The sequence below is a fragment of the Parus major genome, chromosome 5, assembly GCF_001522545.3.
Source record: "Parus major isolate Abel chromosome 5, Parus_major1.1, whole genome shotgun sequence".
NCBI lineage: Eukaryota > Metazoa > Chordata > Aves > Passeriformes > Paridae > Parus > Parus major.
The window spans coordinates 13,739,333-13,766,947 of NC_031774.1; the positions used below are offsets into that span (position 1 = coordinate 13,739,333).

The following is a 27,615-nucleotide window of genomic DNA, read 5'->3' on the forward strand; positions in this document are numbered from 1 at the left end:
TCTGCCCGCCGGCGGCCCCTGCTGCACCGTGTGCCGGGTCAGCGCCGGGATCGCGCCGGGATCGCACCGGGACCGTGACGGGATCGCGCTGGGATCGCACCGGGACCGTGACGGGATCGCGCTGGGATCGCACCGGGACCGTGACGGGATCCTGCCGGGACCCATCCGCCCAGGGCCGCCCCTCCGCGGGGAGCGGCGCCCGCGCTCCGGAGCACCCCAGGGTCCCAAGGGGGACCTTTTGGCAGCCCCCGTGATACCCCGACACCGCCCCCGGCCCGCAGTTCCGCGCCCCGGGAGGATGGATGCTCGCAGGGAAAGGAACAGTTCTCAGGAGGATTTCTTTATTTGTCTGTACAAAAGGAGCAGTGATAGGAGCGGCGTACAGCGCTAGTACTTGCTGGGCAGCCCCTTGGGCCGGTAGCGGTTCGGGTCCCCGCCGTTCCGGCCCCACGCGTTCGCCTCCTGGTCCGCCCGGCTGTCCTCGGCGCCTCTGCCGCCGAAGCTCTGCAAGCCCTCCCGGGCGTCGCTGTTGGGAAGGAGAAAAGGCCACCTGAACAGACTGCATCTAACTCAGCCTCGTGTCCTCACTCATGTGAAACTGCTTTTCCGCAGGGCTTCTCAAGGTGAAATGCAAGCACACACTCGGCCTTTGTCTGAGAGCCCGCGCTGGAATCCATAACTGTTTTGTCAGAAAATGAACCAGCAATGAAGGAGAGTTCCTTATCAGAAATGCAGAGAGAGCAATCTGCCTTCTCTGGAGGACAAAAAGAAAGGCTCATGCGGCACCATTCCTACAGAGACTGGCTGTCCAGATGGGAACTACTTCCCCTCCCTACTGCTGTCCTTCCAGATGCAAAGCTGAGTACAAGTGAAAAAGGACCTCACTCCAGCTGGAATGCCTGGATCCGTAATAACTCACTGCTAACAAGCCAAGCACACTCCATTACCTGATCACTCTCGCTGCCCAAGCACCACCAGGTCCTCTCCGGGCAGCATCATAATTCCCACGGGCATGGAAATACTTGTCAGCACCTATGTAATTTGCCTCGCGCATGTCTAGATATGCTCTGAGCATATCCCGTGTCCCTGAAGAAAGCAGAGAAACAGAGATGATGTTAACTTGAAAGAGTCACACCAGAAATAGTTTGGTACCATTTCAGCCAGGAGCTGAAAGGCCCAAGGAGCAGCAACAGAGTGAGGCACTGCTCCTTATCAGCCTTTGCACAGGGCTGTGCCCACAGAAAGCACCTGTGGGGCTCATCAAGGCCCTCGTCCAGCAGCAGAAACCAGAGGGATCTCTAAAGTGGAGCTGTGGATTTCCCAGCTCTGAGGGCTGCACCATTGACTGCTGGTACCCTGTGCTTGGGGAGGGGGTTCCTGAGGGAAGGAAACAGCAGCTCACCTCCCGCTGCATCCCGGACAAATTGTCCAGCTCGGATTAGTCCTTGGAACGCCCCTGGTCTGTCAGCACTTGCACAGAGAACAGTGGAGAGCAACGCGATGCAGACCCAGAGCCTCATGGTTCCTGGCTAAGCCTGACAGCAAGCTGGGAGACAATGAGAGAGATGAACAGTTCTGGAGCACCTTTGAGAACCCACCACACCCCCAGGCGTGCCTGGGCTGCTTCCCCAGCACTGTAGGCTTGCCCAGGGCCCCCTTCTCCTCCTGCAAGGAGTGGTGCCCTCTGTGCAACCACAAGCTCCACAACAAAAGCAGGTGCACATGTGAGCATTTTAGCACTCCCTACTGCTCCTGTCATGAGTACAAAAAAACCCCCACATGCTAAAGCATCGGTCCTGTTCCCAAATACCAGCTGCAAAACACTGCACACAGCTCACAATTCAGAATGTCACTCACCACTGCAGAACAGCAAAGCCAAAGGAGATGGAGATTGTCTCGTGGGCTCTCAGACTCAGAGAGGGTATTTATAAACAATTCAAACCCTTCAAAAGAGGAAACTGGAAAGGATACCCATGGTTGGGAAATCCCCACCAGCATTCCCAACACAAATCGTTACTGGAAACCTGTCCTTGTCCTTATTGAAAGTTCAGAGCTCCTGTTACACAATTTTTTAGAGAGTATATGGCACTTCTTCAGCTGGCCTTAGGACTATTTGTTCCTCTTAACAACCAGGCTGACAAACTGCCTTGAAGGCTAAAGAGTTCCATGTGCTTGAAGGGCTACTGTTGTCTTAAGGGTGACACTTTTGTTTGCATCTTGGACTGAAGAGAGCTCAGAGGGGAAGGTGCCTGACTATCTGCACACTGAAACCTTGTGTCTGTGCACAGGGAGCAATGAGCTGTGTTAACCAGAAGGGCTGCAGGAGCTGCTAAGGGAAACTCCCATGCGTGCCGGGATTGCCAAGTGAATCCCAGAATTAATGAAATGGAAAATGTGAAGTACTGCTCTTAACTCCATTGCAAAGCAAACCACATACACCTACATCCCTGCTGACAATGCTCTAAGATAGTAGCACCAACACACAGACCTTCAAGAGGCTCTGAATGACTCATTATGCCTAAGGGGAAATTCAGATCCATACAGCCACAATTCCACTAGATTTTAAATCAGCTGTCTGACCCTATTGGCACGGTTCACTATTTAAGTACCCACTGCGCTCCCCCTGCTTAAGCCTGCTCGCCTCCCTCAGTTAACAACTTGACATAACCCTTTCCCCTGCAGAAAACTCCAGGGTTGAGTGCAGTTGCACTGGAGAGTGAGTGTGCAGGAAGTGTCCCCACTGTGTGGCCTTGCACATGATTTAAGCAGGATAGCACTTTACATTCCCCTCAGAAGAGTTAAGGGTAGCCGAACCACTCACAACTCTGCTGCTGTAAACAATTCGCTCTTGGAGCTGCAGGGCAGAAGCATGAGTTGAAAGAAGTGCAATAAAGGTAAAAAAGTGCTCACGGTAACTTCCTCTGGAGTTACTGGACTTCAGTCAAAAAAATTAGCTTAAGGGAGAGGAGACATTTTCCATAGGCAGGCCTGAAGCAAAAGATACTCTGTAGCATGATGTATCTCAGACTGGAATAATTTGCAACAAGAACTTAAACCCTTACCCAATGGACAAGGAAACCTTGCAAAAAGCAGGGAGCGGACAGATTTTTGCTCCCTGGCTCTCCTGAAGCCAATACTCAGCAGTGTACCAGCTCAGCTACTGCAGGGACTGGACTGCTGTGTTTTGCTGCAACTCAGTTCACATTCTCACCACCTACGTCCTCGCAGCACTTGAGACAGTTCAAGTGCCTTCTCTGCTGGCTGCAGGTAGCCCTGTCATTTTTTGGTTTTTAAAAGACAAGGAAAATGATTCCTTTAAGTTGGTGTACAGGCATGTGGCACTTTGCCCAGGGACTTAAAGCATTGCCTTCAAAACTGACCTAAGGAATTTTTTCTCTACAAGCGCTCACACCCTTAGGACCATAGAGGACATTTTGATCCTTACACTGTTTCACATGCTCTCCAAAACAACATTTCCACAAAACATGAGGACAATTGCAAGAAGGCAGGTGCTGGAGGGATTCTTTAGAACATCTCAGAGTACATCCCCTGGTGTGTAGCAAGGGGGACAGCAGCAGTGACAACAATGCTGGAGCTCCCCATGGAACTGGGATAAAGTTGCAGCTTGGGGCTCCAGGGAGCAGCCTGAGCCCTGCTTTCCCATATCTTCTTGTCCTGCACTCCAGGTCATGACCTCTGGCTCACAGAAATGAGCTGCAGCCAACGGTGGCTTTCGCAAGAGAAAGAGGCAAAGCTGCCTGGAAGTGTGGAGGAGGGTTTCATCAGTGTTTCTTCCTAGCAATAAACGCTGGCAGCATGTGCACGTTGGGAAACACAACACATTGAGAAGGGCCTGGAGACCATTTCTTGGTTTGTACATTCTGATGCAGTTAAGATAAAAAGCAACCCCATAGTGGTTGCCCTTTAACTGTAAATATCTATGAATGCAAGCTGCGTTACACAAACATTCCATAGTTTTGCAATCTAAGAAAGACTGAGAAAGGGGATGAGCTGAATTCCCAGCTCAAGCACATTAATATTTGCCATTATTTCCTTATCTGGGAAAGAACAGTACCTTATTTAAGTTTATGTGTACAATTATTCATTTCAGGAGTTCTGCCAAGTATGGAATATACACGACCAGTGACCTTTGGCTTATAGACATGGAGGATGACTGGAAACTTGTTTCCTTTCAAGAAGCAGATAAATATCTGCATTTTCAATCTGAAGTAAAATTGATTTACCTATAGGTTTCTAATAATGAAATAATGTATGATACTTTTTTTCTTTGAAAAAAAGGAAAATTCCACCACCAGTTTCTATTTAAAGCTGTTCTAGGGTAAATCCCCTTTACTCATCTTTGCTTTTCAAGGGTGTCTCCCACCAGTCACCCACAAAAAACAAAGCTGAGCTGCAGCTCATCTTCCCCATGAGGCTGGCTGAGATGTCAGTGGTATGTGGTCAGCTGGCTGACAGGGGCCTTGCTCTGTACAACTGAGGCAGTTTCTGTTTCAGTAATTTCTGAACAAAAGACACTCTCATTTCACAGTCCCTTCACCCTACCCCTACAAGATGAAAACAAACTCATCCAGAAAAGGAAATGTTGCAATCTTTCTCCCCGATGGGACCCCTCTGTCCCACCCCCTGTGGTGAGAGCCTGCTCGTCTCAGGGCACAGGCAGCGGAGGGGGTCCTGGAGTGGATACAACACGGACTCAAAGTATCTAGACACAGGAGGCTCAAACTTGCTGGAATAATCCTGGGTTTATTGTCTGTCGTCCATCCGGGGCAAGAGAGAGAGACCAAAATGCTCTGGGTCTTATCTCTTATACCTGGGGGCAGGGGTGATTAGGGGATGCAGGGAGGTCACAGCCAATGGGAAGGGGAAAGGGAAAGAAGGTTCTCAGGTAGGAACTAACATTACACAAACCAGAGGTGAGTTTTACCCTTGGGAGATACCAAGATTTTTAGATGCACTACAACAAGGAAACATTAATTTTCCACTCTTAAGAGAGTAAACCCTCACTCTTTATTGACGACCAAGTTAGTTGAAATGATAAACACAACTCACTTTAGACACAAAATCTGAACACACACTTGCCATTATGTTTTTTTTAAAAAAACTCTAACTGGAATTACGATTAAAAAAAAAAAATAAAAAAAAGCCCCAACCCTCAGTCAAAGTTAACCAAGTGTACAAAACTCCCACAGAAGTAAGAAAGAGACTTATGTGTACACAAAACACACCAAGTGAATAAGGTGGAACCATATGGAGGTAAGCCAGGCACATTCTCAGAAATCCAGGAATTCCTCCGAGGAAGGCAAGGGGAGCACTCAGCTACATCACACACTGCATGAACCCGAGGTAGGCAACGGTGGCAGCCCCTGAGGCAGTAGCAGCTCATCTGGCAGGGAAGAGAACAGGCACCAACACCATTTGGTAGGTGCCTGGCTCCCATTCCAAGTCTTACTGTGAGAGCATGGAGTATTCCTGATGGTACAGATCCTTCTATTTCCAACGGCAGAATCTAAACACCAGAAGCTTTAAAGTTTTCTTTTTTAGAAATAGCTCTGCATTGCCTTTTCCACAACACTTTGGATGAAAGCCTGACACTCATTGTCTCCCTGGAATTTCCCTTCCTCTAGAGAAGTAACCAACCATCCACACTCAAGTTTTTCTTGCAGACAAGATGAAATAGTCTGTAGACTGCATCTCTCAAGAGGCCAAACGTTGTACTCAGTCCTAGTTTGATGAAAAGCATTATGTTGCAGCAGTACAAGTGCTGCAAGACTACATAAAAAGATTCTTTATGGAGCAGTATTTTCACATCATTTTACAAAAAAAATCAATTTTAATTAAATTTAGTTCCAATTAATGCATTATTTTTTTATTTAAATGATATTTGTGAAAAACGAATATTGACCAAACACTGCAGCCTTCTGCTTAAAATGTGAGTCAGAAAGTGAAAAGGGTCAAAACTAGAAGCCTAAAAATAAACTTGTTCAAAGATGTATTAAATGCAGAAAGAGTGCTAGTACAAAGCATAGTTCTGTAAATGAAATATAAAATCCAAGTGATTTTATGAATTTTCATATTCAACCAGATATGTAAAAAGACTTCTTTCTTGACAACATCCATCAAAAAATACTTACATAAACCTTCAGTTTTTAAAAATATTACTAAAGTAAGTCCTCTAACTTTCCAAAATGTCAGAAGTAATTGTGGAATTACCAAAGTTGAGCTGGACTTCAAGAAACCTTTTTACCTCAATGTTCTCCTGGAGAAATGGGTTGCTCATGGCTTTGATCATGTGGACTGTTCACCAAGGAAAAAACTGGCTGGATGGCCAGGCCCAGAGAGTGGTGGGAAAAGGGAATTCCATCCAGCTGGCAGCCGGTACCAGTGGTGCTCCCCAGGGCTCGGTGCTGGGGCCAGCCCTGATTAATCTCTTTATCAGTGATCTGGATGAGAGGACCGAGGGCACCCTCAGGCAGTTTGCAGACACACCAGGTTGGGTGGGAGTGTCCATCTGCTGGAGGGCAGGAAGGCTCTGCAGAGGGCTCTGCACAGGCCGGAGCCATGGGCCGAGGCCGATGGTGTGAGGGTCAGCCAGGCCGGGTGCCGGGGCCTGTCCTTGGGTCACAACAACCCCAGGCAGTGCCACGGGCCGGGACAGAGGGGCTGGGAACCTGCTCGGCACAAAATGACCTGGGGGTGCTGGTGACAGCAGCTGGACATGAGCCAGCCGTGCCCAGGTGGCCAAGAAGGCCAAGGGCATCCTGGCCTGGATCAGCAATGGTGTGGCCAGAGGAGCAGGGCAGGGATTGTCCCCCTGAACTGGTGAGGCCACATTGCAAATGCTGTGTCCAGTTCTGGGCCCCTCACTGCAAGGAGGACATTGAGGGGCTGGAGTGAGTCCAGAGAAGGGAAATGGGAGCTGGTGGAGGGTCTGGAGCACAAGTCCTGTGAGGAACAGCTGAGGGAGCTGGGGGTGTTGGCCTGGAGAAAAGGAGGCTCAGGGGAGACCTCATTGCTCTCTACAACTGCCTGAAAGGAGGCTGTAGCCAGGTGGGGGGTGGGTTTCTTTTTCCCAAGTAATAAGGGATAGGACAAGAAGAAATGGCCGCAGGTTGTACCAGGAGACATTTTGACTGGATGTCAGGAAACATTTCTTCACCAAAAGAAAGCATTTTCCGGTACTAGAACAGGCTGCCCAGGGAAGTGGTGGAGTCACCATCACTGGAGGCATTTAAAAGCCATGTAGATGTGGCACTTTGGGACATGGTTGAGTGGTGGATTTGGCAGAGCTGGATCTTCAGGGTCTTTTGCAACTTAAATGACTCTGATTCTAATTCCAGTGTCCTGAGGTGTGTTGGAGTATCCCAGTTGATGTCTGTGGTCACAGTGCACCAACAGGTATGGGCAATTGGGAAATAATTGTGCTTGGAATTTAACAGTGAGCTCATTTAACAAGTTTGTCTGTTAATCAGCATTTTTAACCATAAATCCACTACTTAAAAATACTTCCCCTTCCATTTTAAGACTTGGCTTGGTTAATGTATTTCAAACGGGCAAGGCCTGTACATATAATTTAAAAAAAAGAAAAAACCAACGGGTACCAAAACAGATACTTCTACAGCAACAGTAAAAGTAAATGTCATTTACAGGAAAATTAAACAAGTACAGGCTTAGATACTTCCCAGGGATAGTTTTTCATGTTTGCAAACAAAGAAACAAAAAATTTTATACACCATAATTTAATACTTAGGGGCTCATATCCCTAAATAATTAAGTTATAGACTCAGAAAATAAATTCAGCAATTTTCCTCTTGAAAATCTGTAAGCTTAATTTCAAGATAAATACTGGCTTGCTTTGATCTATGTTCTACAGTTCAAAAGACATCTCCAAAGGAATAACCACTTCCAGGTCAGATACTTGCCAGATGGAGACTGGCTCAGTATAACTGAACTTTTAGATAAGAGTTTGTTATTTTTAAGGGCCTGTGAAATTTAAGAGGCACTTGAATACACAGTCATTACAATATAAAATGTTCCCATAAAGAGTTGTCCCAAGTTGTTTTCTATGCTTGTTGAGACCACAAGAACCGGTCACATCTTTCCAACATGGACTGAATCAGTGCCCTGCAATTGAAGAAAAGAGGAAAAAAAAAAAAAGGGTAAAACAGTAAAAAAGCTAACAACAGAAAGAAGTTGTGGTTTGCTTTTTAAAGAAAATTTTGTAAAAAACATGGTTGCATTTCAGAAGTAACATCCTGACATCACCATTCACACATTTTGAAGGAACAGGAGAGATCAGAGTCTGCACAAGCCTTAGCAGGACAGATCTCTTTCAGAGAATCTCCTTCACATGTACCTTTAATGCATGATTTTCTGTTTCCTCATTTTCAACTTTAAAATGCTTATATTGCAAAACACACTGTTCTTAAATAATAGGAAAGCTTTCAGATGAGTTCTAAAACCCAAGGTAAAAACATGAAGCACTTTATCTTCTTGTTAACCAAGAAGGAAGTTGAAAGTACTGAGGAGATCCAAAAAGAATAGTGTGGATCTTCTGCTGACACATCTCTTACCTCTGCCTTTTCTCAGCAATTCGCAGTATCTCACAGACACCAGTAAATCTCTCAGATAATTCTAGTGTTAAGCCACACTCCTGCAAGAGAGACAAGGCACGATTTGGGCCAATGGCCTTGGCCAGCAACAAAGCAACATTTTCCACAGTGATGCAGTCTGGGCAGCTCGGGCCTCCATTGCTGACAGCGTTCCCATTCTGTGGGCTGTGGTGGTGGAAAGCTGTGCCGTGATTCTGTGCAAGATGCAGAACAAGCTTCCACTCTTCTATGGTCTCTGGAATGGAACCTAGATGTAAAATGAGTTCGTTACATCATTTGTAAAAGAAGGATTATCCTAAGACTACTGTTTAAACTATATCTGTACTTATAAGGGAAGGTAGCTATTCTGTTTTACTCTGAAGATTTTAGGAAACTAAGCATTATCAACAAGCAAATTGTGCACAGAACTGTACTGCCCTGACTGACTCAGTGTAAAGATTTACTGGTGAACACACATAGCTTCACAACAGCTCAGTATTCAAGGCTTTGGATTAAGTCAAAAGACAAAGTTTTGTTCATCTTAGGGCTGAAGCGAATTTTCTTCTAAGTTCTGCCTTGTGGTACAATGCTTTGCTCATCCTAACTTTGGGTTTGTGCACATGTCATGGGGGAGCTTCGTGCTGTGCAGGAAGGCTTCCTATTCCTCTGTCTACAACGCCAAGGTTAGCTTTTACTCCCAATTGATGAACAAATCAAGATTCTTTAACTTTTAAGCATTTTCTAGTACAACTGATTTCACAAAGCTCAGCATGAAGATAACATGAGTATAAAAACCCATTTATGTGTTTCAAATATGCTGTACTACACACACTTCAAAAAATAAAAGTTCAACTCAGCTTTGGGCAAACCACTATGTAAGGGCAGTTCCTATGTTACAGAAGTATGTTTACACAGCTTAAGAATCACTAACCATCTTCTCCATTCAACAGGCTCAAATCATCCAAATGAACAATACTAGTAAAGGCTTCTGTTCTTCTATCCAGCTCCAGACAGAGAAAAACATATCCAGGCCAAAATCTTGAATAAGAGAGTAACAGAGTAAAGGTTTCCAGTAATCAAATACTCAGTTCAAGCCAAAGTCAAGAACAATCACATGCTCATTTAAGTATCAGTAAAGACAAAAGCACCTAAGTTTAATGAATGTTAGAAACAGAGTAGGGACATGAGGAATATCTCCCATTTTGTACATTAGATCTAACATTCAATATTCACCCTGAAAAAAGGAAAGGTTTTTTAAAAAAACCCTGTCCACACAAAGAGTAGATAGGTCATTTACATTTGTATCTTCTCAGGGTCAGAATACCCACTAACCAAGTATCAAGAATTACCAAGTTTTCTCCTTACCCATGTGATTTACAGATGTCAGCCATCTTCTCTTTCATAACAAAATCAGCTGGCAGTTTAATCAAGAGCAGAATGAACTGGCTGTAGCCCCAAGTAAACAAATGTGATCGCGGCCTAGAAGATGAGAAATTCAGTTTTAAAGCATTATTGATTTTCTTCAAAAATTATAGCAGATTAATGAAAAAAGAGGAAGAAAAATGAATGAAACACCATGTGCAGTCTCAGATCTGGAAGGCATTGCAAGTAAAAGTTATTCAATCCTTTGGTTGTTTCTGCTGAACTCTGCAAAATGCTTCAAGGAGTCAGTGATCCAAACTTCTACACAAAATTTAATCCAAAACCAAATCTGTTAAGCCTTTCTGTTGCACTCAGGACCTTGGGTGAAACCCACTTTACCTGGGATTGCCTTCCTCATCCACAGTGCTTGCCCTTTGTGGAGCATCATGAGAAACTGCCAAGCACAACCAATCCAACCGTACAGATTCTGGTTGCAGAAGAGACCTAAGGAGAAATGGCCTGGAAAACAAAGCAGACACTAAAATAAAACCCTACCAGTTTTAAATATACAAGATATAGAGAAGCAGAGACTGTGTGTGGACAAATTAATAAAAAAGAAAACAGGATGTAAAATTAAATGCCAAAAAGCCTAAAATCATTTATGTCACTAGAAACTGAGGCAACCACAGAAAATCAATTTTGCAGATTGAGTTCCCCCAGATATGGTTTGGGGTTTTTAAAATGCCATCTAACCTTGGTAGACTGAAGTGCAGACATAGGAACAAAAAAAGTGAATTCCATTAAAAATGTTATTTAGGAAATCCCTTTTAAAACTAGATATTAACCTAATAAAAACTCCAGTCTAAGGCCATCTACAACTAGCAGAATTACTTGGAACCTAATGTTTATGAACATTAGGACAGAGCAAGCAGACAGATACAGAAACACAAAAAAAGGTCTGCAAAAGCTAAATCAAGAAAAACCCTCCACACTGCTACATGATGAAGAAAACAGACAGATGAAAAGGATTCTACATTCCCCTCACCTTTTATCCTCTGGCTTTGATTTCACTAGACTATCTAAATACGCTAAAAAGTGAGCTGGATCATTCCAGCAAAGCTGTTTAATATCAGAAGGCAAAATAGAGGGGTGGAACTTGATCAAGGGCCGAAGAGCTGTTTCGCCAAATTTTTCATAAAGCCTGGAAAAAGAGAGAGAATAAAGACTATTTTCAGTACCAAACAGCAAAATAATTTTTTCAAGATCTGCAAGCTCAAGATAGTACTGAAAAGTGATCTCTCTAAGAGATTTCAGAAATCTTCATAACATGGTAAGTGAAGCAATTCCTGCCAGGAAGTTAAGAAAAAAGTTTTGGGTACCAACCTTTGAGCATGTGCCAGCAACAGTGGGCTGTCATCCCATGGCCCCAGGTCATGCAGCAGCTTCAGTATTTTCAACATATCTTCATTTTCCATTGCTAAAGCCACTGGACTGTGACAAGTTAGTTCTGAAATAAATCAGTGCACAAGTTACAAGATTTGGGCAATTTTTTTCTTTAATATGTCCTGCCCCTCCTTTCATCCTCTGCTGAACAACAGCAATCACTGCTTTCATGGGAAGTTCAACACCCATCTCCTGATGAAATGCAGGTATTCACCTCCAGGCACAAGTGCAGTCCAACTAAAGACAAACTGGGAATGCATACACTACTTTCACTTCTAGAGTTCTCAGAATCCAAACAGTGAAGAGATTCCCAGAAACACCGAACACCAACCCTGAAAGCAAGATTCTGTTGTTAAATTGCTCTGTACTGGAGCAGAATCAATGCTAAGGCTTTAATTCACTCTTAAAAGAAATACGTAAGGCAGAAGCTGAAGGCAGAGAACAGTAAAGTCATTTTCTAATATCATCATGAAGCTTTGGTTCAATAAAACTAAAGAGGCATCAAAAAGAACAGAAAGTATTTCTGTGGAACAGGGAAGCGTGAAGTGATCACAAGCCATTCATATGCATGGAACCATCTACTCCATTCAGTTTTGTTTCATATGAACCACATTGCTTTACAAGCTGAATCTTCCAGTGCAAATGCTGAAGGCTCTCCCCTCCCTTCTGCCTTGTTTCTACCGACTTGTGATTCTAATTACAATGCTTTTGCTCTTAGAAGCTCATGTGTTTGTTTGCAAAACAGGGATCACTGCAGTGTTCAATCAACAAGGTCCACGCAAACTAACAAGTTCAAAGGTGCAAAGTGGGAGGAGAACAATCTCTCTCCAAGGAGCCAGCAGCAATTTTTTTTAAGAAATCACAGGTTATTCTGAGTTGAAAAGGACCCAAAATGACCAAGTCCAGCTCTTAAGTGAATGGTCCATACAGGCTTGAAGCCACAATGCTGGGATTATTAGCACTATGCTCTAACCAGCTGGGCTAAGGTCTTCCTAAGAGAAGTATCTGGGGGGAAAACAATCTACCAAACAACCAGAACAAAAACTCCCGCACACCAAGCTTCTTCCCCCAGCCACACTCCACTGGCAGAAGGAAAATCTGCCAACACAATTACGAGTGTCTTCAAGGCTTTTTCTTCTTTTTTCTCCCAAAGAGTTTAAGAAGCAATACAACATTCATTACTTACCTTTCAATCCTGCAATATATGTTTCCCATACATTAGGGCTGGTGGCACACGTGGTTATAATACACTGCTTTACTCTCTTTAAGTCCAAAAGGATGAAGAAGCTTCGCATAAACCTACAAGCCAAGCTTGTGAAGCTTGCTGGTGGCAGACTTTCCCCAGAGCTCTCCTCAGCCTCATCACTCCCACAAGAAAAGACACGCAGCTCAAAGCACAGAGTTGTCAGCTCCACGAGATCTTTCAGAACATCGGGTTCGATGTCACACGGAGCAGACAGCTGAAAGCCGCAGCCCAGAGGCCCTGTCACATCTGTACCATTTTCATACGCGGTTTTGCTCGCACAGGTTTCAGCAGTATGTTCCTTTTCAATGCAATCTTCCAAAATACCACTCTGTTCCTTGCCTGTTGCATCTCTGTCAGCTGGAGCCACTTGCAGGTTTTCCTCCAGGACTGCCCTCTGTTCTTCAGCACACACAATCTTGCTTTTCTTAACAGACAAAGCAGAATGCTCCTTGCTGAATTTTTCTTCTAGATAGACAAGCCATTCCTGTAAGACCCTTCTCATACACTGAGGTTCTAACAAAACCAGGGGATCCTGGAGCTTGGCTCTGCAGCATAAAAACAGAAGTTTGCCAAGTTTAACAATTTAAAGATGCCACAAGTAAAGTTTCAAATTTGCTTTGTGTAACTATACTTCTACACTTGACTTGGAGTCAGTCGTTGGGTTGTGATCTTGAGTGCATCAAACAGAATTTAGACTGCTTCACAACATCTACTTTTCATCTCAGGACATTTTGAGCCCCCTAGGATTTCTTTCAGAATAAATTTTTTTTGTTATTTTGAATTTTTTAAACTATGCCTGTACTTAAGACAAAGGGATAATGTTAGAAGAGCTTTTAGTGAGTTTTGCTTGGTTTTAAAAACGGGAATCAAATCATTCACCAATTGAGATAACATAGGTTATATCTTTCAGGTTATGTTAATAGACATTTAGAGCATCACTCTTACATGCATGCAAAATGAATGAAAAGAACAATTTAAAAAACCCAATCAGTTTTTCTGCCAAAGCCCAACATATCCATACAGTAAAAAGTTTCTATGCTTACATAGTTTCTGCTGTTGCAGCCTTGAGATCTCTCAAGCGGTCCTCCTCAGGAAGCTGCCAATTCTGGGGTTCTGACCTAGAAAAGCATATTCATTTCAGTCTTATCTGAAGTATTAACTTTAATAATTTAAGTGAGAATTTCCTGACAAATTTCATCAACACTAATTCCTCTACTAAATACAAAGCTTTCACTTAAAAAAAGGAACAGCTCAACAGAAATTATGGATAAATTTGGCATGAAGAAAAACAGATAACAGTATTTTTGTAGCTTTCTATAATTGCCTCTACTCCAGCTACAGCAGATTTTTGCAGGTACTGAACAAAAAACAGTACCATGACACTGTATGGAAGTTAGTCCAAAATGGTAAATTAGCACTGGAATATGAAGTTACTTAACTCTGTGCTCATTGCCTCATCAACTCTAAGAAAGGACTTGGGAGAACCACCATAGGAATGAAGGCAGCTGGAAAAAACTAATGCACTCATTCTGCTGAAAAAGTTTTTTTTTTCCCTTAGGTTGCTATCCTCAGGACATGCAGCAAATACAACTGCTAAGAAAATGTGATTTTGCACTCACTCTTTTTCTCCCTGGGGACATGTTACCAGATTAAGAGTTAGTTCTGGCAGCTGCTCATCATCCTTTGCTTCAGGCTTCCCTCTAGATTCAGGACTTATATGAAGCGTGCCGATCTTTTCCGTGGTTTTGCGTACAAAGCTAGAAACACTAAGAATCACAAGTTGAAACATTTAAAATCAGAAGTTCAGAAGCAAACAAACCAAGCATCTTTTCATTCAAACTATAATTTCAGAGACTTTATAATCTGAAGAACTAATGAGAAAAGTATGAGAGCAGTGATGACCAACAGGAACAAAACTTACTAAGAACCTGCTCAAAATTCATGTCATTCCAGTCATGATGTTTTCATCACAGGATAGAAACCTGAAGTATTTAACACTCCTACTGGAGAAGCAGGATCACATACCAACATTAGCCATAGATTTTGATATGTATTTGTATGTAAATAAATGCAGATTGGCTACACTGCATTTTAAAGCTTTTAAACATAAAGCATCTTAAGGAAATTATGTCACTCTTGGTGGTAAGAAACTACTTTAAAATGCTTCAAATTAATTCTTCAGATTACAAAGCTCACCAAGAATGTCCTTATCCTTATCAGTCCTTATTCCTTCAGGTGTTTTATTGAAGAGAAAGCTCAATGAACACAGCAGAACTCAATTATTTCTACCACTGCCACAAAGAGAATTATGTCAACAAGATTTGAAGAGAAAAATAAGCTTCCTGCTTTCTGCTCTAGAACTAAAAAAAAAAATCCCCAAAACCCCAACCCAGCATCTGTTACTATAACAACATATAGCAAAAGTTGAAGATCACTGCAGAAGGCAGAAAGCATTCCAATTTAGCAGAACAACTGGACTTGAGTGTATAGAAGGATTAAAGCTAAACTTTTAAAAATTAACTCTAAATATAATAGTATTTTATTTAATGATTAATTACACACAGTGAATACTTGAAAGTGTAGCTTTCATTATTAGAAGAAACACTTACTACTAGTAAAGTCCTCAAGGCTGCTTACAGTTTAGAAAGAACTTAAAACATTGCATGTACTTCTGATGTTTATTCTGAGATCTGCACACTGCTGATAGCAGCTACAATTCTTTGTTGCAGGACATCATTTACATACTGAAGAGACCAAGGGAAGGCTGTGCAATTTTTCAGACCATTGCCAGGCCAGAGATATTTTAGCTAAGTAATTAACATACAGCACTTTTATAAAAATATTATGTTTTTAACACCATCCCTTTTGTATTTGTACACCCACCCCCTCACCCCGTTTTTTTTTTTTTTTTAAAGTTTTAAAATACCAATGTGATTTATACATAAAATGGACATAGATCTAATTGCAGCAGGTATAGGCTACCATTATTCCATAATTGTTTGGGAAATCAATTAGATTCACTGAAAAGTTCATGAGGGGATAGGGCAGACCACTTTGCAAGTGTGTTTTAGCAATATCTATCTGCTTTGAATATTTTAATGTTTGTCCCCAAGCAACATAAGAAGCCTTCACCCTAAGATCCAGAAGGGCAAAATCCCAGAACAATATTCAGTACATTTTCCTTTGAATACAAACCACAACCAGTTTACTGGGTAACAGTAACCATTCCTAGATTTTTAACAGTTCCTAACTGTTTAAAACTGAGGTTGAAGTCGTGGCTCCACTGAAGTTACCAGCAGCTCTTTGTATCTTCACTAGAGCCAAGATGAAGGTTTAAACTGCCTAGCAAACCTGACTGCATCTCTAGTGTTCCAGTTCAGGTATTAAATGTTTGCAGAGCACAGTATGAACTAAACCACACAATGCTACAAATCCAGGGGACAGAAGAGGGCAAGATGCAACGGATGAGTGAACCTGCTGCATGTTTTACCTTTCTTTGACAGCTTGGAGAGAGACGAGAGGAGATGGGGAATGGAATGACAAAGGAATACTGAATGGGAGAAATGTCTCATTCCGGTCAGCCTCAACCACCACAGATGCATGAGATACATTCTCTGACAAATGGAATTGAAATAAAAAAGTCATGAAACAGTAGCCTGACAAAAAAATGGAACAGTGAAATGAACTGCAAATCACTAATTCATTAATGGATAACCTGCCCACCATATTTGCCTTTTGAATACTCAAGAATGTGTGAAGCCAGGTTTCAAGGACTGTTTTATTACTGACTTTGAACCTAGTACATCTGCTTTACTCATAGTCCTCTGGCTCTGTAGCATGTATTGTGGCATACATCAATTCACATAGCATAATTCCCAAAATCTAAATCACATGTGAACAGAGAGACACACAAGCCATGACTAGGGTATAAATCACCCTCATATTTGAAAGGTAGTAAGTAAGCCCACAACTTTTGATAAGAATCACAGGAAATACAGAATCACTGACTATTTCCTTTTCTCTCCTATATCGCTAACAGTATCTACAATGTGCTTTACTTAATAATTTCCTGGTACAAACACACACTGTATCTTTAAGTGATGTCAACAAGAAAAAAAGAGATCATTTTAAGCCAGGATGACATTGCATTTTGCAACAATCAGCAGTAACCACAGCGTTGAGAGGAAAAGATGCTGCACTGTTAGATAAAATCTATCATCAGAATCTCTCTTAACAGTGCCTAAAGGTCACAACTGACGTGCTCCAATTGCCTGTAAATAAGGCTGATTTTGTTCATTATGCAGACCAAAAATTTAAAAACTCATTATATCTTATGTCACTATGAGCAGGGAAACACTAAGTCCATTTTTTTCAAATACCAGATCAAGTACTCGTGCTTCAAGAAGCATCTAGAACTTCTCCACTTGGAAATAATCAGAAAATTTGTCATCTCTTGTGGAACACACAGAGCCTTTCTATCTTCTGATATTCAAAAATTAAGTCACCTGAATTTTGATTTCTAATGCTGGAAATTATGCACTTCAGTTTCCTCACTTGTTTTTATGGTGATGTAGGTAAAGAGGCACATGTAAAGATAAATGCTACCAACAGCACACAGCTTAGTCAGCAGGACAACTCTACTGACAGGCAGGGGAGTAAATACCAATTTCTGCACTCTCCCTCCCCACTGTGGTCTTCTCCAAAGCATCCAAATCCTCTCCATCCTCAACAGGCATCTACTCCCCACAAAAGTACAAAAGTAGCTTTTTTATTGGAAAGCCTCACTACCATACCTAGAGCTAAGCCAGATCCTCATCATCCAGGTTTCTATATCCCCTCCCAATCCCAACCAGAGCAGAGAACAAGACCCATTATCACCTCCATCTAGCTTTAGTACAGTGACAGACATTTGTCAGGAAATAAGAAAGCTCCCTGCTGGGCTAAATATTAGTTATTAACAATTCTAGCACCCCTACACTAATGTTTACACATGAAAGAGAAGATCCCCTGTACAAATGAAACCCTGCAAGGAAGTTAAGAACTTATCAGAATTCTTCTGCTTTCCTTGAAGAAATAAAAACCAGAATCCAGATTAAGAAATTCTTTTTTGAAATAAGTATTACAGAAGGATATTGGCAGCAAACAAATCTTGTTTGAAGTACAGTTGACACTGGCATAGACAGCTGAAGGAATCTCAGCATTAATGTTGCATTACACATGGAGAGGGGGAAGCTGGAGTGAAGCCCATGCTTGGTAAAGCCCTCTGGACCTTTTGGTCTGTTTCTCTGGGTTTTGTTTGCTTTTAAGCCCGGATATCTGTGGAGCCAGCTTTTCCATCCAATGTTTAAGGAAGGATTTTGAATGGAAGGTGAGGTAACTGTTTCAATTGATCAAATTACATGTAATAATAATGAATAACTTGATAGTGGAAAGTAAGAACACAGTGCCAACTCAGTGGAATTTTTGTAGAATAAACAAACACATTCAACAAACATTTTCATTAAGAAACATTACCAAGTTCTTGCTCATCTTCATGGTGTGTAGGAAATTCTTTAAGTCTCTCATCTTCTGAGAATGTTTGACTGTGGAGGGAACATGAGTCTTCATCTGACTGGCTGCCTCTTCGACTGATAACGCGGTAGATTCCAGAGTCTAAGACACTGAAGCTTTCCTGTCAGACATGGGGGAGTTAGTCATTGTGCGAGTTCTACTTCCTTGTTCACCTTTCTACAATGAACTCAAGCAACTGTACTCACACAAATAACCTCAAAGCATTTCATAATTCATTGCTTGGAAAACTCTTATTTAACAGAGTACTTTAATCATATCCAGAATGGAAAACGACACAGATGCCAGAAGTGTGCAGTTCAGTGACTTTAAAAAGATGTGTATGCCACAATTGCTTTTAGAATACCAGCCTGTGGAACACGTGGTGCACTTCAGTGAAAGGCAAAACCCACCTCAGCTTTAGTCCTGCAGCCAAGACTGTCATTTCACCCCTTTGTAGCTGCATACCCAAGAATTTGTATTCCTTCTGCTGGTCAGCCACACCCAGCTAGAACAATTACAGACCCTGCAAAGCTGTTTAGTTTCAGGACACATTTTTTTGCTTATGGTCAGGTCATGGTTTACTTTCACAGTGGCTAGTGAAGAAAAACTTGTCTACTACATCAAGGTGGTATTTACATTACTTGGCTTTTTACTTTCCTTTTAAACACTGCTAAAGTGAAAGTAGGAGCTGGTATTATATTACCTATCAAATATTTCCCCTTTCTTGTAAAACAGCTGTATATTTATTAGAAATATGCTTTGATATTTTTTAGAGCTTTCTCCTTAAGCTTCTTAGAGCGCAACAATTTTTTAAATAGGGCTAAGATAGTTCTGAGCACTGAGACACTCATTTTCATCACATAAAACTAGAGTTATAGCCACAACTATCTTTACCAAAGCACACGCTGTAACATTAAACAGAGCTGTGGAAAAAGGCATCTCCATATCAATCTTTGTTCACATTTCAGCCATTAGCCCTAAAATAACATGGGAAAAAGGCAGAAGTCTGAGAGCTTACAGAATGCAAGTTGTGGTGTTTCATACCTCTTCACCCCACCTAGTTTTAGAATGCAGCATTATGAGCTGTAGTAGGCAGGGTAGAAATGACAGGCTCATCTTCCAAGTGAGTAACAAGGTGACTTTAAGCTATAAAGATAAAACCTGTAGATAACATTTTTGGCACTACCAGTACACATACATGAGATGAAATACTGCTCCTTCTACTGCTGCAAGCAGAATCTAGAGGTTCCAACTTTGAAATCAGTTCTTCCAATTGCACAGTGAGATCTTGCTGGGTTGAAGCATCCAGCTGAGACTTCAAGTGCTCCAGCTTGTCTAGAGGCAAATTTTTTCTTGCCTAAAGGCACCCAGTGAAACAGAAACATTAGTATTTCTAATGCACATGTGAAAACAAATAATACCATACATGCAGGATAATTTCCATCCTTAAAGTATAATGTTTATGTGACTTTAAAAGCTCCAACAAAATGAATCTCAGTAACCACGAAACTTAATGGAAGCAGGGTCAGGAAAGACAGTGAAGTTGTACAACACGTTTACAAAGAGGTATTTACTTACTCTGCAAGAAACAATTGAATTTTTGAAGAGACAAGAGACCCTGGCAGCGAGGGTCCAGAACCCTCTTCTCATTAGACGCTCAATGCAGCGATCAACCAACAGAAGGGAGAGGTGCACAACTTTCCCATTTGTATGCAGACAGAACAACTCATTCTTGTGAACTGCAATATCCTGAATATCTGCAAAACCACACACAGAGCAATACCTGAAGGACTGAAGTCATTAATCAACATTCCTTTCTGTCCCTGAAAAAAGGTGAAAGCATATTCCCACCTGACTGCAAAGCATGAGGAGCATGGGGAAAACAAACACTTGTTTTTGTGCTGACCTAGCACCTAATCACTATAAAACACAGTGTCAAAACTTTCCAGAGCTGCATTTCTAGAAGACATTCAAAAAACACACTAAATTACCAAAAAGTTTCCATTTTGTCCAAGATGAAAAATTAAAGCTTGATAAAGATGAAAAATACATAATAGTTAGCTTTGAAACAGAGGGATAATACCCACTGGTAGAAAAACAACTTTGGCTTTCCAGAAGTTTTCAAATGCAGTATTTACGCTGTATGCAAACACTCCACAACAAAAATACTGCAAACTTAACACCAAAATGGGGAGAAGGGGAAAGACTGACTGATAATAACTATTGTAGGACTCCGCTTATAACCATACACACAACTGTTTATGAGGGTTTACTCATCTGCCAAACAAATACATTCTCTGTATGGAATTCAGACAGATTTTAGGAAAAAACCCCCAGGTTTTAAACTTTCAGCAGCCAGATTATCCTTCACACCTGACAATGAGCCTGAGTAAAGAGGAAAAGATACTACAGGTTAATCAACTGGATTGTAACCACTGTATTTTATGAGTCACTCTACACCATGTTTTCTTTCTCAAGAAGTATGTTTTCAGATCTATGGAAGGAGGGGTTGCCTGGAGGAGGCAGGGAGATGGTTAATATTCAAGGATGTACCGGACAGATAAGTTTTTTATAAATATTCTGCAATCCAGGTGCAGAAATTGAGCTTGAAAAGCTTCCTTTCTATGCAAGGGCTTCAGGAATGACCAGCATAACAATATTACAAAGCAAAGCTTAATAAACTTTAGTCTACCTTTAATTTCACTCCAGAGTAAGACTTGAACGCTTTGGGGAAGAAAAACATAAACACCTCTTTCTGTCCAGGTCACCACACAGTGCTCACTGCGATCAAAAGAAATGTTAATGGATCAACAGTCAATTGTGGTCAAATAGGTAAAATTTTAAAAAATTGTAAAATATGCAAGGATAACATTGGCTTAAGTACAGCAAGTGAGAGGCAAGACAGCTTTAGCATGACACCTGGGAAATTCTTACAAAAAAGCCTGAAGCTGGTAAAATAAGTTAGGAGAATGTATAATTTTTAAGCCAACTTCATCAACAGGAAGGTATGCTGTCAAATACTCACGTCAAATACAGCAGCTTGGGGAAAGATAAAGATTGTGGAGAGCAGATGGAACCAGTATAATGAGGATCCTGCCTGCAAAATAAAATTATTATCAAGTACAAGCATAACTACAGTAACATTACTTTCTAAAATTCTTAATACTGCAAACACATAAATACAGTCTAATGACAGCAGTATTCATTGTGCTCACAAAGACACAGCTCCAGAATCAAGGTTTTGGCACTTCTCATAATTACTGGCTACACCTCTTAGAGGAAACTGGATTAAGATTTGACTGAAGCAGGAGTTTAAGTTAGTATTTTCAGTCTTAAGGACATCCCAAACAAGTTTATCACTGATAACATTCATGTTTTTACCTGAGAGTAACAACAGGAAGAGGCGGTGATGAGAGCAGCTGCTTGAACTGATGTGTGCTTTGCACTTCCCCATCGAAGTTCACCTCCCACATCCTCGAGCCAGGTCGAGCACAGTATATTAATGGCTGCTGATTCCCATTGTTTTTTCCAGCAGGGAAGAAACATGCTCCAAATTCCCCATCTCTCTCTTTATTACCAATCTTCCAGAATTTTTCTCTAGAGGGGAAAAAATATACTTGTTAAGTGAGGCAGCATTAATAAAAGCCCTAATTAATTTAATGTTTTTCTTGAATAATAAAAAAAAAACTTAATTCCACTGCTGAATTGGTTTTGGTGCTTAAGAAAAAAAAAAGTGTAGTGAATATTACAAAGCCTGCCTATAATTTATACAAGGCAGGGCGCAGAAATATTCATTAGTTGAAATGAATGCTCAGATCAAAGAGGTTTTTTTCAGCAAAACCAGTTGTTCAACCTAACGATGGGAAGGTGGGAACATTCCCAGAAATCATTTCCAATCATATGAAAAATAAGACAGTAATTAAGAATAGTCAGCATGAATTTATGGAAGGGAAATAAAGTTAACAGCCCTCTACAACAGAATGACTGGCTGGGTAGTTAAGGGGAGAACAGCAGATGTTTTTTACCTTTATTTCAGTAAAACTTCTGACACTACCCCTCCCAATAACTTCAGAAACACACTGAGGGAGCAAGGGCTAGGTAAAGAGACACTGATGTAATTTCAGAAACTGTGTGTGATTCTGAAGTCCAGTATTTCAGAAATAAAATAGAACTTGCCTCTCAGTATCACATAAATAAGTGCGGGTAAGTGAAGATATGAGCAGTCTTCCATCCAAATAATCAAGCTGAACCACCCGAGAATCTACAGTGGTTATAATCTGGACAGGAAACATCACAAAAGTAGCAGCTGCCTACAGTTAAAAAAGAAAAAAATACCAGTCTTCAGTTCAAAGTAAAGACTGTTTCATTATATTAAAATTACAAAATTCAGAAAAGACTCATGTATGATATGAATACACAATGTAAGACAGCAATTCCTTTCTTTGTCTTTACAAAGCAATGCTTCAATGCTCAGAAGCACAGGAGTCCAAATCCTCCTTTTCCCACAACCACTACTGAAGATTTAAGAAAAAAAAAAAAAGTCCTGGTATTTCTTTATAAAGGATTTTTTTTCTGTAACATTAAGAGAGGGTTTTATTCCTGCCATTCTAAACTTTGTGGGTTTTTTTCCAATTCTCCTGCACATGTATGCTGAGCTAGCAGTTCTCTGGAAACAGACTAGAGGGACTAATTGATAGAAAAAACAACTTCTGTTGGAATTAGGTTGCTCAGAAACTCACCTTCTCTGTTACCCTGCCACAAATTATCCACATACTATTTACTGTACCTATATATAATCTGTTTGCATGGGTGGATGAACAGTCTCAGATAGACTTATGGGTAGGAAAACTGCTGGGAACTGAATTTGAACTTGCTGTCAGACGGTCCCCTATTTTTGCCAGCTTAGAGTTGTTTTCCGTTCTTAGAAATATGATAAAGTGCATTATCTGAGAAATCCAACAGTCCTGTTCCTTCAACAGGTGGGAACAGACACAGATTCCATGGGCCTTGCCCTTTTCTCCTCCCCCTCTTTCCACAGCTGACTTTCCCTCCCCCGCTTTCTTTAAATGTAACAATGGTCTTGTTACTTGTAAGTCAATTTTCCATCTAAATCTTTCATGAGGGTTACAAAGTACTTGGAAGAACACAACTAGTTCCAGGTTCTGTTCCTTTTTACCAGCTAAAAAGAAAGGACTAGGCAGCAGTAAAAGCTAAAGAATACTAAAGGGCTAGAAATCAGGCTGCTATCACTAACAGCTGTGTCCTTTGCACAAAATAGAAAGGATGACTACCTACCATTTATCTAATCCAGATGTTTAAGAATCAGAGCATCCAGACAAAGCCAAGCAAAATCAAAGTCTGTGACTGTTCTTTCTCTGACCAACAGCTGATTTGAGGACTAAAACAACTGAACCTGTAGCTGGAGCCTAAGGAATTCAATAGGCTCAGAAACACCAAGACCCTTAACTTCGATACTTGTAAATTCCAAGAAGCAGGAGACTGACCAGTTTTTAATTCTGAACATTTGAAAGCATTTTCAAGTTGCATTACTAAAATAGATTGAATAAGGATGTGGGGAGCTCATGGGTCAGGATTTCTATGGTTGTCTCAAGAGACAGCCATATTGGGTTCTTCATTCCAATACTTAAAGCTACCAGAACTTCATCAGCTGCCAAGTCCTGTTCTGTTCTACATTGCTAAAATAAACAAAGAGATTCCACACATCACCCCCTGTGAATTAAGCTCAATCAAAGTATGCAACATTTTACCTTCCCTTGTTTTGATGTGTTAATCTTGATGGCTGATACTTTTCCCACATGATCTCCTACAAAAACTCGAAGGGCAGCTGTATCCCAGCACAGAGCTGTGACTTTTCTGCCCTTATGCTCAGAGGAAACATAAATCCGTTCTGGCTTCCCACGACGTTCCTGATTCAGCTCCCAAACTACTACAAGGCCTTGGCTACAACAAGTTAAAAAGCAAATACAGGTTGAAAACAAGTCTTTTCATGTTTTAGCAGTTAATAAAGATGCATTTTCCCAAAGAAAGAGAAAACCCAACCCTCAGAGCTGGTTCTGTTTGAGGCTTCCAAGAAGTGTTACACTTAATTCTGGAGAAGAAGTGTTCTTCTTCACACTACAATGTATAAGCAACTCTGTAAGGCTACTCTTACATTTATTACACTTGCCAGTGAGGACATGAAAAAACATTTAAACTGATTTTAATAAATAGAAGTGGAATAAATAATTAATAAGTAAAAAATTAATAAATGTAAGTGGAATTAACTATCAATCTCACTCTACCACATAAATAAAAATGCTTCTTTTCATGCTGAAAGACATTTATCATCATAATTTCACATGCATGAGCTCTGCCATAGATGCTGTGTTACAGAAATAATACCTAATCTAGAACAACTATTCCAGACAAAAAAAAGTTAAGCAAACTCTCTGTGCAGAGAATTATCCTGTAATGGCCTCTACCAGTTAACCTGGTAACCTAACTCTGAGTTCTCAGCAGCTGTCAAAGTCTGAAACTTGAAGCTTCTTAAAAATATTAATCCAGTGTTCAGGTTTGTGAGCAGATCACTCACCTGGTGGCAGCAGCAATGTAGTCCTCATCATGCAAACAACAGGCCACCTGGGAAATGGCACCTTCCTGAAAGCAAGCATGGGAGTAAGAGCAGGTGAAAGTTGTTCCTGTACGACCTCTCCCCACTATGCAGCTTTCATCATATAAACAAGATTCATGTCAAAAGATTCTACCACTACTATAATGTGGTTTGTTTTTACTGTTTGTTTGGGTTTTGTTTTCAAACACTGAGTTTACTCCAAGGTGCAGTTGTCAATGACACAACAATATCAAGAGCAAGGACTCTTCTGTCCTCACACCTTTGGAATTTGTTTTGACAAAATTAAGTGAGGTGCTCCTAGCCTTAAAAAACTGGCAACAATCATGCTACACTGGAAGCAGCAGTAGCTCCTAGGAAATAGCACCTGGCTGTACAATTAACAATCCCTGTTTCATGATCTCTTCCACCAACAGCAAGTCAGGCTATCTTTTCTTCACTTATCCAAGTATGTCACAGTTTGGATATTCAAACACTGGGAGTTATCTACTCATGAGTTCCCCTGGTTTCATAGTCAAAATTTTCTTCTAATTCTTAAATATTCACATCACTTTGTTGCTGCTGTTAAAAAGCAAAAATTTGAAAAACAAAGGTCTGACACTCTGAAGTAATATTTTTCACATCCCATGAAATCTAATATATCACACACTCTGGGGATACCCTCCAGAACTGCAACCTATTTTAAACACAGCAGTCCAAAACTACATCTTCTTTGGACAATCCAGTAAGCTGAAGATGCCTATTGACTCTTAAAATACATTAACATGAAATATTTATTTCCCAGCCCTGTATCTGAAAATTTTTATTTAAAATTTTTATCCTTACCTTGTGAGTGAGAAAGAGTCTTTGCTTCCAACCATCCTTCTGGATAAGATTCAGTCCTCCTCCTGAGCTGCCTAGAGCCAGCCATCTCTTTGACACATCTATACACGTGCACTAAAGGAATAAAAATCATAATGCATAATCTAGTAAACTCTGAAGGAATAAAAATCATAATGCATAATCTAGTAAACTCTGAAGGAATAAAAATCATAATGCATAATCTAGTAAGCTCTGATCACAGCATCTTTTTCTTGAATTATTATGGTGGTTTTTTTTAAAGGCTTCATTGTTTGCTAGCTGTGTGTACCACTCCTGAACCACTGGCAGTGAAAATTATTAAACAGCACTTTGTAAACAGTGTAGGCTGTGTTAAGTTCCCACAGCTGCATTAAGGAAACACACAGAGAGTAACAGGGTCCTTTATCTTCGCTCTTTCCTCCCAAAGTACTCCCCCCATTAAGTTAGCATACATACACCCGCAAAAGAATCAGGTTAATCCTATGTCTTAATCAAATAATTAGCCAAATACGGTCATTACTTGAATTTAAAAAAAAAAAATTAAAAACTTTTATAAAGCCATATGCCACAAACTCACCTTAAGACGACTGGAATCCAGCCTGAGTGCAGAAAGCAATGGATCCAAACACTCCAACTCAGCCAAGACATGGTTGTAGGAGTCTGGAATTGCTGGCACAGAGGCCATGGATGCACACAACTAGTGCTGCTCACTCATGGGTACGTTACAGCTTCACCTTTTAACTGTATCTGCCACAAATAAAGTTCTTCATTAGTTCCCTTTTTAGTATTAGAGCTGGTGTGCTTAAAGAAACACCAAGTGTTTTCCTACTCAAAAAACATCATATTTCAGTTTGCCAAAAAGAGGCCCAAGGGCTAGGAAATAAGACTTCTGCTTCATTTATGAGAAGGTTTTGTTCAAGTTCATTTCTGAAAACTTAAACTACCAGATAACCTACCTGGAAATATTTAAACTGCAGTTATACTTACACCCAGCTATGAAACAAGTTAACACGGAAAATGCCTTGTTTTATGGAAAAATGCACTCTCCCGCACAACATGCACCCTTGATTTAAAGTTAACTTTCTCAAGTAAATAACTTAGCATTGGTATTGTATATCTACATAATATTCTCCCCCCAAACTAAATTTAAGGAGTATTGTTCTCAAGGTGTACCGAATTTAGAATTAGCTGCATTTGTGCATTTTGATAATTATAAGCTATCCTCTCCACAGTATGTCTTTTCCCACATTCAAGAGACAACACAGAGTGAAAACCAAGAATTAAATAACCACTGAAATTACAACCTCATATTTTTGCAGCACATACTTTAAAATAATTTCTTGTTGAGTTTAAAGTTTAAACCTGTACACTGCTGAACAAAACCACAAACCTGTTACACTACAGAGTCAAGGCCTGGAATTTCTAACTAACCTTTAGTATGCGATCCCATAGATTAAGGAACTCCCTCCCAGAAAAGCCGTGAAAGGGGAAATTTACATTTCCTCAAAAGAAAAGCGAGCGCTCACTCTCACCATGCACTAGGAAAAGGGAAGAGACACATTTAGCCAACGAAACTAAAAGTTATTTCTTCAAAATTCTCAAAGCGTCTTAAAAACCATAAGGGCCACTTCTGCCCTGCCCGCTCTCTGCCACATCCCGGCTGTGCGGCCCAGAGCTGCCGGCTGGGGCTGAACCGCTGTCTCCCGTCCCCGCAGCAAGGCCAAGGATCGCAAAGAGCAGAAAAACCACCCCAAACCCTTTCAGAAACGGCGGGCAGGAGACGAGAGCCGAACCTTGACGGGGCACAGCTCGGGGAAGCTGTAGGGCCAGGCAACACCGTTCGTTCCTTTTCCCTCCCGCTGCTGGCCACTCCCCGCGCGGTGCCGGTGCCTCCCCGCGCTCCCCGCTCTCCCCGCTCTCCCGGTACTGCTCACCTC

The 27,615-nt window shown here is 41.2% G+C and overlaps 2 protein-coding genes and 1 long non-coding RNA gene across 11 annotated transcripts; all 3 read right to left on the bottom strand.

Annotated features, from left to right (window-relative positions):
* Window positions 1-324: 324 nt before the first annotated feature.
* LOC107205252 (serum amyloid A protein-like) lies at window positions 325-1,978 on the bottom strand. Its single transcript, XM_015629573.2, has 4 exons — window positions 1,858-1,978; window positions 1,403-1,546; window positions 948-1,086; window positions 325-526 (listed from the first exon to the last, which is right to left on the bottom strand). The coding sequence occupies exons 2-4, from the start codon at window positions 1,518-1,520 to the stop codon at window positions 388-390; spliced, it is 396 nt and encodes a 131-aa protein (XP_015485059.1). The 5' UTR covers window positions 1,521-1,546; window positions 1,858-1,978; the 3' UTR covers window positions 325-387.
* Window positions 1,979-4,991: 3,013 nt separating this feature from the next.
* LOC117244575 lies at window positions 4,992-6,735 on the bottom strand. Its single transcript, XR_004497933.1, has 2 exons — window positions 6,266-6,735; window positions 4,992-5,742 (listed from the first exon to the last, which is right to left on the bottom strand). It is a non-coding gene; the product is annotated as an uncharacterized LOC117244575 (long non-coding RNA).
* A 795-nt stretch (window positions 6,736-7,530) lies between these two features.
* On the bottom strand, window positions 7,531-27,593 carry HPS5 (HPS5 biogenesis of lysosomal organelles complex 2 subunit 2). Of its 9 annotated transcripts, none has more exons than XR_001522323.3 (24): window positions 27,472-27,592; window positions 27,110-27,216; window positions 26,256-26,425; window positions 25,664-25,774; window positions 24,803-24,867; window positions 23,979-24,171; window positions 22,387-22,520; window positions 21,592-21,807; window positions 21,236-21,307; window positions 20,903-20,991; window positions 19,789-19,967; window positions 19,409-19,567; window positions 18,175-18,331; window positions 16,151-16,274; window positions 14,280-14,426; window positions 13,704-13,778; window positions 12,601-13,205; window positions 11,355-11,478; window positions 11,017-11,172; window positions 10,371-10,490; window positions 9,975-10,088; window positions 9,541-9,647; window positions 8,592-8,671; window positions 7,531-8,142 (listed from the first exon to the last, which is right to left on the bottom strand). XR_001522323.3 is itself a non-coding variant. In XM_015631806.3 (24 exons), exons 3-24 carry the CDS (start codon window positions 26,361-26,363, stop codon window positions 8,082-8,084), a joined length of 3,402 nt encoding a protein of 1,133 aa, XP_015487292.1. In that variant the 5' UTR covers window positions 26,364-26,425; window positions 27,110-27,216; window positions 27,472-27,590; the 3' UTR covers window positions 7,531-8,081. The 9 variants fall into 9 exon arrangements, 6 of the variants coding, with proteins under 6 accessions (XP_015487292.1, XP_015487293.1, XP_033370905.1 ...); XM_015631806.3 differs by having other exon boundaries at window positions 8,592-8,877; window positions 27,472-27,590; XR_004497838.1 differs by lacking the exon at window positions 9,541-9,647 and having other exon boundaries at window positions 27,472-27,593.
* Window positions 27,594-27,615: the final 22 nt, after the last annotated feature.

What these genes read in the sequence shown, in the direction of transcription:
- LOC107205252 (XM_015629573.2), bottom strand. Translation starts at nt 1,520, where the DNA reads ATGAGGCTCTGGGTCTGCATCGCGTTGCTCTCCACTGTTCTCTGTGCA. An exon ending in TGTCCGGGATGCAGCGGGAG is followed by an intron (nt 1,087 to 1,402) that starts GTGAGCTGCTGT and finishes TGCTTTCTTCAG; the next exon opens with GGACACGGGATATGCTCAGA. An exon ending in TGGGCAGCGAGAGTGATCAG is followed by an intron (nt 527 to 947) that starts GTAATGGAGTGT and finishes CCTTCCCAACAG; the next exon opens with CGACGCCCGGGAGGGCTTGC.
- HPS5 (XM_015631807.3), bottom strand. Translation starts at nt 26,363, where the DNA reads ATGGCCTCTGTGCCAGCAATTCCAGACTCCTACAACCATGTCTTGGCT. An exon ending in TATTTATGTGATACTGAGAG is followed by an intron (nt 21,808 to 22,386) that starts GCAAGTTCTATT and finishes TTTCCCCTCTAG; the next exon opens with AGAAAAATTCTGGAAGATTG. An exon ending in CTTCCTGTTGTTACTCTCAG is followed by an intron (nt 21,308 to 21,591) that starts GTAAAAACATGA and finishes TTTATTTTGCAG; the next exon opens with GCAGGATCCTCATTATACTG.